The sequence below is a fragment of the Prunus avium genome, chromosome 8 (assembly GCF_965620075.1).
Source record: "Prunus avium chromosome 8, drPruAviu1.hap1.1, whole genome shotgun sequence".
Lineage (NCBI taxonomy): Eukaryota > Viridiplantae > Streptophyta > Magnoliopsida > Rosales > Rosaceae > Prunus > Prunus avium.
The window spans coordinates 33,437,941-33,454,024 of record NC_142291.1 but is presented as its reverse complement, the minus strand read 5'-3'; the positions used below and the strand labels follow the sequence as shown (position 1 = coordinate 33,454,024).

The 16,084-nt window shown below is 36.4% G+C and overlaps 1 protein-coding gene across 1 annotated transcript; it reads left to right on the top strand.

Annotated features, from left to right (window-relative positions):
- Positions 1–10,423: 10,423 nt before the first annotated feature.
- Positions 10,424–14,284, top strand: LOC110753791 (protein NUCLEAR FUSION DEFECTIVE 4-like). Its single transcript, XM_021954764.2, has 3 exons — positions 10,424–10,962; positions 11,051–11,901; positions 13,461–14,284. Exons 1-3 carry the CDS (start codon positions 10,627–10,629, stop codon positions 13,930–13,932), a joined length of 1,659 nt encoding a protein of 552 aa, XP_021810456.2. The 5' UTR covers positions 10,424–10,626; the 3' UTR covers positions 13,933–14,284.
- Positions 14,285–16,084: the final 1,800 nt, after the last annotated feature.

Here is a 16,084-nt window from a genome sequence, read left to right as displayed (position 1 = left end):
CCCTCAAAAAGGGATACAGAAAACTGACTTTGGTGGCTCCCTTGTTGAATCAAACTTTGGGTTGTCCAACCTTTTATCTCCAGGGACTCTTGTGAAAATCATGTTCATATAAGCACTTGCAAAATTGGGCCATACAACAATTATGGTAGCAGAAAGTTGAGCTTTACGTTGTGCCCTCTGTTTTTTTTTATAAAAGCACTTGTGTTTCATAAAGATTTGAACAGATTGCTTCTGAAAAAAGCAGAGATGAGCAAAAGTGCTTTATTTATATAAGCTTCCAAAAAGGGCCCTAAAGAAAAATGAACTTATTAGATTGAACAAACTTTTATCTCTGGCCTGAACCCAACCTAAATAGGGGCCTCTTTCTTTTGGGAAAAGGCCAGAAGGCCCAACAGTGTAGTCTCATCAAAATATACTAATATATTATGTTACACTGTTGCTATTACAAACCTAATGATTTTGTGTAGAAAAAAAAAAGTAATGATTTTTTTTTTCTGTATATAAGCGATAATCTAAATACAATGAGAGAGAGGTTCCTCACACACACTATCAAGATTCGATTCCAGCGAATGATGACGCTATAGCTTCAATCCGATTAATTCTTAACAAATTAGTATTTGCAATTTGTGAGGGTCGTTCTAGCTATATACGAAATTCTTGATTAATAATAAGATAAGTAAATTTTTTGGGGAACTCCATAGAATAGATTAAGCATAAGATCTATTACAAGTTATCGAGCCCATGAATCTATTTCCGATTTTTGTTATGATTCAGTTCAATGGTTAGTCCTTGAATTTAGAAAGAATACATAAATAGAATAAGAAAAAGCCCACTTCAAATTAATAGTAGTCGTATTGCGAGACGAAAGAACTCCCGATCTATCAAAATATCAAATATTTATAAATAAAATAAAATTCTTTACTTTATTATATTATAATTTATTATAAAATATTTTGTTTTAATATATGACGAATTTAGTATTTAGATTTGTTACGGGAGTTCGAACCTGAAAGCAAATTCATTATCCACACTAAACCTAATGATTTTGACATGCGAATCCAAGAGTACCGTTTATCCAATAGTAGGTCTTGATCAATCAAGTACAACCGTTGGCTAGATTTTTTGCAAAACATTTTAAACAGACAAAGTACTGACTGTACTGCATAAACCTAATTCATGATCCATTTCATGATGTAACATCTAACCAAACTCCTATTTTAATTTATTGAGATTGTCGATTTGTGCGTATTTAATTAGCAACCTGCAGTTCAAAGAGATTTAGAAAATTATGCTAAATATCTTTAATAATAGACAGATTATGCGTGTCATCTTGGAAAAAAAGAACCTTTAATACAAAAAATTCTTCAATGTGCGACCATATCACCATACAGTGTATCATTGTTGTGATTACGATTGCGATTACGAGCATACTTTGTAGTGGTGAATATAAGACTTGTAACATCAATAGTAAGAATATCAAATATCCACTGATATTCTTGCTAGTAATGTAAACCTTACTATTCGTCTTTGATAATATTCTCCCATCGTTTGACAAAAAAAATATATAAAACTCGTAACATAGAATTCACACCGCGTTATAATTTGTGTGAATTTAAATCACTCTCACGTCGTCTTACACAAAAAAGAAAAAAAGAATTGAAGATAAATACAAATTGCAGCTATCTGTGCATGATTCACGCAGCACATCTTGTTTTCTTTCCCCTGTCTTTTGCTCATATTCTGCATATTCCGTGGAAGAAACCCTTTTGGCGATGAGGTAAGATTCCAACTTCCCAGTCACTCAAAAGTCCACACGTTTAATATTTTGTTGGATTGAACATAACTTAGGGCAAAATATTGCTATGTAACTGAACCATTACAAAAAGAATTCGGACCCATATATGTCACTCAAAATTTGATCCGAATAAAATAACGTCATACATATATACAAATAATAAAAAAGTATACACAGAATAAAGCAGGGCAGGCAAGTTGCAACATGCATGGCAAAGGCCGCCTCTTTTTATTTGTCTCTACATTCAAGAATGCCCTTTGACACATACAAGAGGACATGTATATATAGAGTGCCGGCCGGCCCTCCTCATTCAATGTTCTGGGAAAGTTTTATCATGATAGGGTAGGGCGAGAGGAAATTAAATTATGAAACCAACTTTGAGTAGCGGATTCATAAATTTTTTTGTTGACAACTAATATATATGTCATGTCGGTCGCTCTTCTTGGGTCCATATAATATGGGTAAAGAAAAATTTGGGGATAAATAATTGAAAGGACATTGATATTTTTGAAAGGCGTGGTTCATTTTCTTGTTCCCTATGTTTAATCCATTTGCCCAAGCAAAGCCCCACTGCCGGTGACAAGCATAGCATATTATATTTTGTGGCTGTCGCTTTTCCAGGTACATCATTAGCCAATTTAGTCGAAGAAATATTTATGTGGATGTTGTTTGAATACTTGAATGTAAATTATTAACCAAATGACATGAAGGCTGAGTTTGATTGTTGCTCGTTTTGAAACCGTCCCTTGTTTGCAACTTGGGCCTTTGAGGCCTCATAATTCAAACTTCAGATAAACAAGATTAGAAAAAATCGCGACTTTCAATTACTTTAAGTGATTTTATGGAAAAGTAGGTGGGATGTGCTTCTTTCCGTAAGTAATTCTTGCATATTCAAAATCATTTCCAAGTGAGCTCTAAGTGTACAATAGATAACATTGAATCATCCAACACAAACATGAGGTAGACGTTTTTTTTTTTTTTTGGAGAAATTATAGGATTGCATTTATAATTCAGCCAAAAAGACCACTAGCCACAAAGGGCAATTACAATAACTGAGAGGTCTAGCATCAAAATTAAGACAATTTGGTGCCCCTCCACTAACGATCACACACGATCGAATAAACTCTGACATATGCATCCCAACTAAGACTACAAACTTAGAATAATCAAACAGATATAAAGCTTGAAAAAACCAAACCATAACAATACAAATAAAACTCTCACAAAAGAGATATGGAAAGCTCTCACAAAGGAGAGGTGAAAAGCTCTTACAAAATGAAATGTGAAAACTACACAGAGAGCCTAAAGAGTATCTGCAACTTATTCTAAACATAAAGAAAACGCAAAAAGGATGATGTGGAGATTTGACTCCAAGACGCAACCACTTGTTATGGTTGGATGAAAATCATAACAAAACAAAGACAAATAGGGAAAATCATTTGTTTTTGAAAATGGAGGAAGAGGTGAAGGGAGAAAGAGAAGAGGGGAGAGGGGAGAGGGGAGGAAGAACAATGACTTTCTCCCCCTCAAAGTGAAAACGACTCCAGAAATGTTTTTTTAGCATAAAGGGGGATAAGATTTTTTGAGACTAAAGTCATGTTGCTAATCGTACGTTTGATCTTCCTATGAGGTTAATGTTCTTACCACTTTGTTATATTATCCAAACATAAGAAAACTACTCTCCCAAGTAACGTTAATTTTCTCTCATTTTGTCATATTACCCAAACATAAGCAAACTACTTTTTTTTAAAGCCGTTCTTTATGTGTCATAATCACTGCTAATTATTTAATTTGGACAGGTGAGGAGGAGGAGGCTACCTAATTGTCAATTATATTGGCTATGTCATGTCATCAACTTGCAATTTCTGGATCACGTAAGTTGTGCGGCCACCGTACCGATCTGTCGACCGCACAGCAGAATTTGGACGATTCTGGTAGCCTTTCACATGCCATCAACTCTCTCTCAATTTGAAAAATCAATTGGGGACCCAACAGATTTCGCTTTCTATATCGATTTCATCTTCTTCTTTTTTCTCCGTCTAAAAATGTGCGTAGAATTCAACCAAATTTCATTCTCATTCTTTGATTTTTTTTTCCCTTCTTCTTCTTGTTGTACCTACCTAGCTGCCCCCTCTCTTTAAACATTCGAGATTAGTTGAACGACAGTTGTTATATTTTGCTCTTAATTTAATTTTCTGCTTTCGAAATTTTAGAGAAAATTTGAGTAAATATAAAAATAAACATAAACTAGTCGTTGGTTTTGTGATAAGTTCGATACTTGGATTTTCTCATGCTAGTTTGCAAGACTGTTTGTAATTAAATAGCAAGCATATTTCGGTACAATTTGTTTGTATGGGGGCATGGCATGTTCTATTTTCCAATGTCGGTTTAATTGTAATTTTTTTTAAATCATTATTTATCCATTTGGATTATTCTCATGGTCATTGATCAGTCATGATCATTATTGGAAAAAGTAGAAAATACAAATCACTCATGATCTTCAAACAAGAGATGAGGTCTAACTTGGCGCCCCTTATCTTAATTACTATTATAGATATTATAAGTCTCCCTTTTAGATGAGACTTCTAAGACAATATATTTGATTGTTTTTCAACATTTATAAGTTCACCAAACATCGGCTAGAATTCTTGTCTCATTTAATTGAAATAGTCTAGTTCAATCCGAACCACCAAACATAGAATATTACGGTTTACAATATAATATGCATATTAGCCCACACTTAACACCCTAAACCACTAGGATTTGGCAGGACCGTTGGCTTCTCCTTCCTCATCATGGTTTTGTCATGCCGATGAACTCTGTGCCTTTGAATGCTCCCCAAATGGTTAGTGAGATCTTAGATGGTCATACCAGAACATGGAATACTCAAGCTCTAGCTCAGTATGTGAGCCAGGAAACCATTAAGCTTATCAGTGAGGTCCCCATTGGCAACTTGCATAGGGACGACAGAATTGTGTGGCCCTGGAACAAATCCGGTTTGTATTCGGTGAAGTCTGGTTACAATTTGCAGGTGGTCTCTGTTTCTTCCATTGGGGGGAATAACATATCGTCCCTTGTGATTGAGAGAGGGGTCTGGAAAGGAATTTGGGCGATTCCCACTCTCCCAAAGATAAAGTTTTTTCTCTGGCGCATGATGGGTAGGGCCTTGCCTACCAGACTAAATTTGTATCGCAGAAGGATTATTTCATCTCCAATATGCCCCATTTGCAATCAGTATGAAGAATCTGAGGAACACACTATTTTTCTGTGTCCATGGACCCAAGCTATCTGGTTTGGCTCCCCCTTAAATTACAGAGTGAACCCCCAAAGTCTCACCACATTTGATTGCTGGTTCAATGGGCTATTAAATAGTCGGGTGTTTTCCAAATCCGAAAGAGTTTGGGTTTTGTCCCTGGTTAGTTTTCTTTCGTGGGAGATATGGAAAACAAGGTGCAAATTTATTTTTGAGGGCATAACAATCGATCCCAGGAAAGTGGTGGAGTATGCTGTTTCAGCTGCAGAGGAATTTGAGGCGATGAGGCGTCAAGCTGTATCCAACAGGAATGGGGATGGTGTTTTCACTCCCTCCGATTGTACCTGGAAACCCCCTGTAAACGGAGCCATTAAGATTAATTTCGATGCTGCTTGGAAAAACCATGAGGCAGGCTTGGGTGTGGTGATTAGAAATCAGGAAAAGGAATTTTGCTATGGTTTTGCTAGTAAGCGTTACTGCAACAGTGCCTTGAATGCAGAATCGGAAGCTGCCATCGAGGCTCTGAGATGTGCAAGACTGAGAGGATACTCAAGGTTAGTGATGGAATCAGATTCAAAAGTCCTCATTGATATTGTCAAGGGTAACATTTGCACGAAGGCCTGGACTATTCTCCCTCTCATTGAGGAGATTAGGCGCCTGAGTGCAGGTTTTTCTGCTGTGGATTGGTGTTGGATCCCTCGTGGAGCAAATCGTGCGGCTCATGCGACTGCAGCGATAGGTTTAAGGGCGGTGTGTCCGCAAGGATGGGCTAACCAGCCACCTCCGTCCCTGGTGCGGGTTTTGGCTTCTGATGGACTCCCTAGTCCCCCTTAATTGTTTTTTTGTGCTTTTGTCTCTGTGGGGAAAAATTGCGTTTCTAGACTCTGCGAGTTTAGTTTTTTTCCCTGAGTTTCTAATGCTCTATAAGTGACTGTCTGTTTGTTCTTCTCCTTTTCAATGAAAGCTTATTTCGTCCAAAAACACCCTAAACAAAACTTTACTCGTTGATAAATCATATAACTAGTGAACTAAGCTTTATTAATGTTGATCTTACATGTTCTAATGACATTTTGTTAGTTGATCAATGTAATAATTATGCTAGCTAGAGTCACTTTCCGATGGAGGGCCACTATATTGTGATCACATATATATGTGGCTCTGAGAAAGTACATAATTTCTAAATTTTCTAAAATTGTTGCGCACAGAGCCGACGTTAATGAATTTAAGAACGTGAATTGCATGGAACAATAGTGATGAATATTGGTAGGGTTTATGATATTGAAAGCTGAAATTTATATAAGAAGTCTTCCTTATCTTCAAGGCCATTGAATCCTTATCTTGTTGGATCTAATGATTAAGATTGATCAGTGCCTAATTCAATGGATATGGGGAGTTTTACTGGTAAAAATAATCAATCCATAAACATCAAAGATTCTGAAAACTCCAGATATATCAAAATCGTTTGATAGTTGGAATCAACTAACTAATTTCATTTTTTTTTCTTGGACAAACGATATGATATTTACAATTTACTTTTACAACGGGTCAAAATTTCCATAACAGAGGTACATTACTATCTTCTTCGACATCCATGTGAGTCGAACTTACCAATTAAATTTAGGCAATATCATGACTAGTTGATATTCACGACCAACTTCATTATTCAACATAAGATTTTTGGGTAAAAATTATAGATGTGTGATTATTCGCAAACTACTGTTTAAGTAACCCTTTGAATTTAGGAATTTATGTATAAAAAAACGAACAAAATATAATTTTTGTATTCAGAAGTAAAAATATATACACTGAATTGGCTTTGCAGGCAAGAGACAAGTCATTTGTCATTATGTCTCTGTGATACGTGGGCGTACTTTTATACTTTTCCGATAAAAAAATTGGCGACCGCTTAGTGAAATTACAAATAAACCTGATAAGCAGCCCACTGGAAAAAGAGTGGTCCATCCCACTTGCAGTCAGTGCCAAAATCGAACAGCCTGTCATGAAAGAGATGTTCTTTATTTTATACAAAGAATAAAATTTTAAAAATTTATACTTTTCTACTGAAAAATAAAAAGCATTTTCTGATGGAGATGAAAATAAAATTAGAGAATATAAAAAACTTTTTAGAGACACTTTTTAGTATGTGTAAAAAAATAAAAAAAATAAAACATAAGTAAGTTAGGTCAATTGGCCAGAACAATGAGTTCGCTTCTCTGCATCTAAATTCGAGACTCTTTCTATAAATTAAATTAATTTAGAATAATTTAATATAGCGCTTGTATAAAAAATAAAAGAGAGGATGCATCTATTTTTTTGTTGTTGATAAAATGCATCTATTTTAAGGTCCTTCACAATAGCATTTTAAAAATAGAAAAACAAGTTGTGCAATCAATGTACTCCACAATTTTTATTTTTATTTTTTTCAAATGAAATAGTTTGTTCTTATCTGCTTGATAAGCCAATGCCACCTAACGTGCACATGGGAGAGTTCTTATCATCCCCAAAAAACAAAAAAAAATTAACATGAGCATATGTTATGCCTAAATCAATAATTAATTTGAAACTAAATTAAAAAATAAATTTATACGTGATGAGAAAACTCTGTTAAATTGACTTTACTTAGGAGAATTTAATCATGTTTTGTCCTCTCAATTTTATTGAGCAAGGTTTTAATGAGGTTATGTTAGGTCGAGTATGTAACTTTTAACAGTCTAATGAAATTTTCTATTTTCGCTATGGAAAAAAAAAATCAAAATAATAGAGCAAAGGCAAAACAAAAGTTTATGAACGACCCCATTATTATTATTATTTTATAATCACTGGACAAATTTGATTAGTGATTAAACCATTAATGTACACAAAATAACAAAAACAGGTCAGATTTATTAGTAATTGGGGATTTCAGCACATTACAGACCGTCAAAAATACAACCTTGTCAAACAGCAAATTAAAAAATTCCATTGTTGAGAAAATTACGTATACGTCATGGGATTGAATCATTTTAATACAATTAGGGCTATCAAAATAGTTATTAGTAATTTTAAACTAGTTTTAAGGAATCTAAACATATTATGTACTAACAACTTATCACTCCAACACATGCCCCACCCACTTATCAATTATTCACACACACATTCTGCTTCTCAGTGGCTGCGTCTATGACTTTCCATTAATTTTGTACTAAATTCACTATTTACCACATTTGTTTTTAAACAAGTTGCGGGCTCGCTACCGTCAATTTGCCTAACTCACATATGCACTTTTAACGAATTTAGACCAAGATTTCTGTTTTGTCCCTTACAAGTAATTTAGTTTTGATTAATTATATATTTTTTTGTACTGTCAAATCCGCCAAAATTGACCTGAATCTGTGTTCATTGTATTTTATTTTCAATGTTCAAGATCTCTGTTGTCGCCCGCAAGAATTCTCATATGCAGCGCTTGAATTGCGGACTACTTTCTTTTTATAAACATTGGTTTTGTTTAATTGGCTTACATTTTACTCACTTTTTTTTTTTCACACCCTGCGTGACCCAATGACTCGTAAAACTCAAAAATCGAAAACTCATTTCAGAATGAACAAACAAGTGCATGAGATTCTAATCTTGAAAATAAAATTTGGTGACATGAAACGTGAAAAAATCGATCTGAAAACACCCACAAGCCTGCATTGTTTGCTTGATTTTAGTCTGAAAAATATAGACATCGTATATATTTACAACGGTTTTTGTGGTGCGGCGGCCATTTAAGATATGAAAGCCATGGAGGATGATGATTCTGATCCTTTGTTAGAGGATGAAACAATTGAAAGCAAAGATGAGGAAGTTAAGGAGGGTCTTGTTCGTCCAGCAGCTTTTAACGTAGAATTTCCAGAGAAAATCCCTCTGGAAAATGCAGCTGGATATCATGGAATCACATCTTCAAAAGAGGTAATCTTTCATTTTAGTTTTATGTTCTTAATGGTGCTTTAAAAAAATTTTAAAAGTCTTTTATATGCATACATGTCATAAGAGATGATAAAAGTTGCGTGACTAAAATTTTACATCGAGAATCATGTTCGAATTATTTGAAATTTAAAGAGCATGAAAATCAAATTATTTGTTCGATTACACGGTAGAATTCTATTCCTTGGAAGCTTTTTTGCTAATCATTCTCAACACTCGACATATATTTGTATTTGTGAAATCGTAATTATGTTTATAAACACGTGTTTAGAATAATGATGAGAATACACACATTTGACTAAGAGTAATGCTATTTGGACACACAATATTGACATACTTAGTGACACCCGTTGAATGCAATCTAAATAGTTAGCGATGGGAGGGAATGAGGGACACGTCACGTGGCATGGAGGTTGGCAACGAACTCGCTTGTACGGTACATCACGCGACCAAGTCACACTACGTCTTCCATTTTTCCCTTTACATCTCAATTTCATTTCGTGACTACAAATTTTAAATAAATTCATTTCGTATCCTTTCACGGAAACAGCTTTCTTGGAAATTGCCTCTCGTACCATCCATAATCCATTACATGGGATGCCGTTAAGGTACCATACACGGGAAAGAAAGTCAAGAATTTTCAATGCTGCTTTTCCCATATCTTTCCTCATCGGTCCCATTTCATTTTCGGAGTGTTTCTTTCACGGAACTTCTATCAAATCAATACGGACTACGATACAAATATATTTAATTATATATATATATATATAAATATATAATAAAATACAAGCGATACTAAACCACAAGAGAATAAGGTTTCTCACATACAAACTATCAAGGTGCAATGGGGGTTCGAATATAAGACTACTAGTCTATAAGTCAAAATCCTCTTTTACTGGGCTAAATGCGTTTTTAAATAAAACTTGAGATTACATGTGTTATAATATGAATAAATTAGAGTATTATTTTGACGCCGAAATATGACTTCTTTCTCGAAGCTCTCAAAATTAAATCAATTTAGCCCATCTGAAACTATTATTACCTATATTATTTGTAAATATGTATCGAATTTATCACAAATATATATAGCTAGAATTTATCACAAATATTATTCTCACAATACATATGAGTCGAATCTAAAATATCCACCAAGTAAGTAAAGACACATGCTAGTCGGCAGTCAATATTCTCCTTATTACTTTTGTACAATTTTGATTATACATTTCCTCCCTCTCATTATTCAACCTGGAAAAAAAAGAAAGTAGAAATAAGGCTTTTGACCGTAATAAAAGCGTCATAAGAAATCACTCCAAGTAATTAACAAAATCAATATTTATGGGTTGCATTAGGAAAATAATTAACAGACATAGGAGACTTGAGGCACTAGGAGGACGACAACAAAACTTCCGCAAGCCACTCGTCGCTTTAACATCAAGTTCATCATCAGTGGCCGCTTAAAAAAAGAGTTCAAACCCTAATTTTCTTTTCGAAAAAATGTTTTAAATATTTATTTCGTTTTCTTTATTTTATTCTCAAAATATCTCCTTAAATACTGGTCCTTCACCAGTAGCACATCAGCAGCTCAGCTCAGCTTTACCCTTCTTCTCTCTGTGCTTTTCAGACTGACAACACAATGGTGTTTGCTTCCAAGCGTTCTTCCGTTGCCTCGGCCACCAAATGGCTCGGCTTCGTCACGGCCGTCTGGGTGCAATGCATTTCCGGCAACAACTACACCTTCTCCAACTACTCCGACGCCCTCAAAACCCTCATGAACCTCACCCAACTCGAGCTCAACAGCCTCTCTGTCGCCAAAGACGTCGGCAAAGCCTTCGGCCTCCTCGCCGGCATCGCCTCTGACAAGCTCCCCACCTGGCTCATCCTCCTCATCGGCTCCGTCGAGGGCCTCGTCGGTTACGGCGCCCAATGGCTCGTCGTCAGCGAAAGAATCAAACCCCTCTCTTACTGGCAGGTAAAGTTACTCGAAAAATTCCTTTGGGACTTTCGTCGAACACTCAGAGTGCAACCCAACTGACAATTGATTCGATTTCTATTTTCAGATGTGTATTTTTCTGTGCATGGGAGGCAACAGCACGACGTGGATGAACACGGCGATTCTGGTGACGTGCATCAGAAACTTCAGGCGAAACCGGGGACCCGTTTCGGGGATTTTGAAAGGTTATGTGGGTCTGAGCACCGCCATTTTCACTGACATCTGCGCGGCTCTGTTTAACAATGACCCTGCTAGCTTTCTCCTCATGCTCTCCATAGCCCCCTTCGCCGTTTGCTTGACCGCCATGGTCTTCCTACGCGAGGTTCCTCCTTCGTCTTCCTCCTCCGAAGACCACCAGGAGTCGAAGTACTTCTGGGTCTTCAATGGCGTCGCCTTCTTCGTCGCTCTCTACCTCCTCGCCTACGACTTCGTCCCGGACCCTTCGGAGCTCTTCTCTCACATCTTCACCGTCATCCTCCTGATCCTCCTGGCCGCGCCGCTGTTGATTCCAGCCTACGCGTTCTTCAACGCGTGGGCTTCGAAGTCTGATCGGGTCGTGTCGGAGTCGGGTGCGGATACTGAGACTCTAGCGGCGGAGCCGCTTCTGAGTCAGGTGGCGGCGGACGACGCGCAACAGAAGGCAGAGGCGGCGGGTGGTGACGTGGTGGCGGTGGTGAGGAGGAGGCCGGTAATTGGAGAGGACCACACGATTTTGGAGGCGATGACGACTTTGGATTTCTGGGTGTTGTTTGTGTCGTTTTTGTGTGGGGTGGGGACGGGGTTGGCGGTTATGAACAATATGGGGCAGATTGGGTTGGCACTTGGATACGCCGACGTTTCGATCTTTGTGTCGCTCACCAGTATTTGGGGGTTTTTCGGCCGGATCGTGTCGGGTATGGTTTCGGAGTACTTCATCAGGTTGGTTAACTTAAACCCACTACTAATTATATTCATTAATGTCATATCAAAATTAAGAATAATTTTTTAGTAGCGTAAAAGTTGTATTGTTATGTTCTTTTTAACTAAATCTTGACCTAATTTTTTAAGATTATTTTTGCAAAGGTCAAGTCAAACCGGACTTTTTAAAAAAAATTCTTCGGTTTAAAAAATAATAATTTTGTGGGTGTTTTAGTTAGTGCTAACCATGATACTTAGATTCAATTACTTGGCCACTTGCAATTTGGTAGATAATAATAGAAATTGGAGAAGCATATTAATAAGAAGATCCGTGAATCAATTCCTTTCTAGGAAGTGTTTGTACTATGCTTGGCTTTTGGCTAATGTTGTTTTATGTTATAGAAAGAAGATTCCACAACTATAATAATGAATTCATAATAACAATTATTATTAGTACTAATCTTCCAACAACAACCAAAAAAAATTACTACTAATTTACTATTATAATCACCTTCTAAGAAAGTTCGATTTTTCATTTAGAAATTAATTTTCTTTACTAATAAAGCAGTAAACTGTGGGCGGCACTTTGTGTGATTTTTTCGATGTGAAACCGTCGCTTGGGAGGAATCATATTGAGTGCTTGTTGTTATCACATTACGTAATAAGAACCTGTTTTTTCTCTTTACTTTTGGGTTTGCTTTTTACTTTCGATTGAGAATATATTGTTTGTGTAATTGGGTGATTTCCTATTTCTTCTCAACCCCCTTATTAATTTATTCATAAATTCTATAAAATAAATATTGTCTCCCTTGTTCATCCCCCCTACTCTCCTCTTTTTTTGTTGTAAATTCTTTCTGGCCGTTCCTTTACCATTTCCAGTTACTTTTGAATTGGTTTTGAGGTGATTTTTTTATATTAAAGGAAACATGGCTTTTGGGATGAAAGACTTTTCCGTTACCGTCACCGTCACTTCTAATTCATTTCTAAAGTCAGTGGATGCAAATTTTCTGTGGCAGGTTGCTTAGAAAGCAACATAAGTTTGGTCCAACTTTCAAGTTTGCTTGTTTCTTTTTCTACCCACGTTTTATTTATTTTTTATTTGAATTTTTTCGTTGAAAGAACATACACTTGCTTCTCATCAGGGCCATATTTTCTTATCCAGACATCCTTACGTTATTTATCGTGCGGACGCTATTGTAAATATGAAGGAAATGAGGGAAGGATAATATAAAATAAATGGCGTCCGCACGATAATAACATCTATATATACTTGTAGTTATTTTTTAGTTCTATGCTTTGTGCTTTGCTTTGCATCCCTAGTTTAATGGAGTGGTCCAAACCTAAGCTTTTAATTAACAGTTTATTAATTCTATAAATTGGACTAATTTATGTAGCTTTCAGTATTTGTTTTCATGTCCTGATATTTCTATAATTTGTGTTCAAATATATGACTTGATAGAAGCATTCGTTGTCTGCAATTCTTTGCCAACTAACTTTTCTGGTGGCCGTACATTTTTGGCTTGAAAAATCAACTGACATGCAACTCCCTCTGGTCCCATTTTTTTTTGCAATATTGACAGGAAAGCTGGAACTCCAAGACCCCTTTGGAATGCTGCTTCTCAGATTCTAATGGCCGTTGGCTACATCCTCATGGCCATTGCCATGCCCGGTTCGCTCTACATTGGTTCGATCGTCGTTGGAATATGCTATGGAATTCGGCTTGCCATTACAGTCCCAACTGCATCCGAGCTATTTGGTCTCAAATACTATGGACTCATCTATAACATTCTGATCCTCAATCTTCCACTCGGCTCCTTCCTCTTCTCCGGCCTGCTTGCCGGGATATTATACGATATGCAGGCCACAACCACGTCCGAAGGCGGCAACACCTGTGTTGGTGCCCATTGTTACAGGCTTGTGTTTATAATCATGGCCATTGCCTGTGTTATTGGGTTTGTTTTGGACATTTTATTGTCCATTAGAACTAAGAGTCTTTACAAGAAGATTCAAGCTGGCAAGAAATCAAAGAGAGTGGCTAATGGCACACAATAGTCAACCTAAGGTTGGACTAGGGAGGCCAAGAAATCTGAGGATGGATGGGCTTAAAATTTTGCCCAGTGATGTCCTCCATTTGGAATTAAGCTTCTTTTATCAATTTTTTATGAGTGCATTATGTTGCTTATCATCCATAAGATCACACTTGGAAGGAAGGAAAAAAAAAATAAAAAATTAACATCACTACAAAAATGATGTGGGTAAGTTGTTTGATGGGTACCCCTAATCCGGCCCATTATGAGATTTGTATTGATTAATTCTCGGTGGAATTGGTGTGTAATTTTTTTGGTAATTTGGATTAGTGTGTGTAATTATTTTCTTAATCGGTAGGCTATATTTATTCATCAAACAGTTCTTCTTTAGTATTTTTTTTCTGCGTTCTTGGTCTCTCTTGGCTTTACTGGTCTAGAAACATTGATGGGTTTGTTTCTCTTGCTGGGCTATTTTTTTTTTGGTCAAACGGATACTTCCATAGAGAGCCCCAAAAAGAGGCCAAAAAAAGCACATATGAGCAAAAGTGTTTTATTTAGAGGCCTCTTTTTTGTGGAAAGGGCCAGAAGGCCCAACAGTGTAGTCTCATCAAACTAAACTAATATGTGGGGGATCTTTAGTATGATCTGGATTTTGTACTTGAACAAAAGAAAATAATGTTGCTATTACCAACCTAATGATTTTGTGTAACAAAAAAAAAGGAAAAAAAACAAATGATTTTATATATATAAGCGATAATCTAAACCACAAGGGGAGGGAGGTTTCTCACACACACTACCAAGGCGCAATAGCAGTTCGAACTTGTAACCAAGAAGGATGCAATCTGATAGTTTCGCTAGCCTCAGAGACGTGTTTTGATAGAAAGCCTTTTTTTGTTTTATAGAAAATTCGGGGATTCTGGGGTATCTTTTGAGGTATTCCAAAAAAAAATTAACAGGAGATAGGGGCAGGAATAGGGAGCGGGGCCCACAATATATTCTGTTAACTAAATAAACATGGCTGGAGGCAGTTTGCTAACGTTATATCCATGTTTTTGGTTAGTTTCTAACTAGGACATAAAGTTGTCATTCTGTTAAGATTTAAGATTAGGTTTTGGGCTGAACCGACCCGAATACAAGGGCTTATAAATAATTTTAGAGCAAGATGACCTTGTATTTCTTTCCACAGTCGATTGTAAAGCAATAAATTGTGATGAGTAACTTCCATGGATTTCACTTCGTGTTCCATTATCAGTGCTCAAACATGTTCTTCGCTCATTCTTCCCTCTATAGTCAGAAACACACCTTTGCTTGCATGACCTTCATACAGGAACGAGATCAGTTCGTTTCCTACATTTTCCTCAACTTTCCAGGGGAAATATCGTGATAGCTTCACTTTGAATTCTTCTCATCCGCTTGCATTTGGAGAGTATGTATTCTTTTAATCCTACGTTATTTCAAGCATTTTGATTAATTTTTGTGTTTCTTGGTTCACATTTACCTCTTGCTGTTCAATTGTTATTTGGATTCTAGAAACTACATTTTACCTGAATATTCTGATAACTAAATAAACATGGCAGGACGCAGTTAGCTAACGTGATATCCACATTTTTGGTTAGTTTCAAACTCTGTTAGATGGTTAGGATGTAATTTCAAGCATTTGGAGAGTATGCATTCTTTTAATCCTATGTTATTTCAAGCATTTTGATTAATTTTTGAGTTTCTTGGTTCACATTTACCACTTGTTGTTCAATTGTTGTTTGGATTCTAGAAACTACATTTTACCTGAATATTCTGATAACTAAATAAACATGGCAAGACGCAGTTAGCTAACGTGATATCCACATTTTTGGTTAGTTTCTAACTATGTTAAATGGTTAGGACGTAAAGTTGCCACTCTATTAAAACTTAAGATTGGATTTTGGGCTAAACCAACCCGCATACAAGGGCTTATAAATAATTTCAAAGCAATATGGCCTTCTATTTCCTTCCACAGTCGATTGTAAAGCAATAAACCGTGACGAGTAACTTCCATTCGTGTTCCATTATTAGTGCTCAAATGTGTTCATCTCTCATTCTTCCCCCCAGCGTCAGAAACACACATTTGCGTGCATGGCCTTCATTCAAGAATGAGATCAGTTCGTTTCCTACATTTTCCTCCACCTTCCAGGGAAAATATC

What these genes read in the sequence shown, in the direction of transcription:
- LOC110753791 (XM_021954764.2), top strand. Translation starts at nt 10,627, where the DNA reads ATGGTGTTTGCTTCCAAGCGTTCTTCCGTTGCCTCGGCCACCAAATGG. An exon ending in AACCCCTCTCTTACTGGCAG is followed by an intron (nt 10,963 to 11,050) that starts GTAAAGTTACTC and finishes TTCTATTTTCAG; the next exon opens with ATGTGTATTTTTCTGTGCAT. An exon ending in GTTTCGGAGTACTTCATCAG is followed by an intron (nt 11,902 to 13,460) that starts GTTGGTTAACTT and finishes CAATATTGACAG; the next exon opens with GAAAGCTGGAACTCCAAGAC.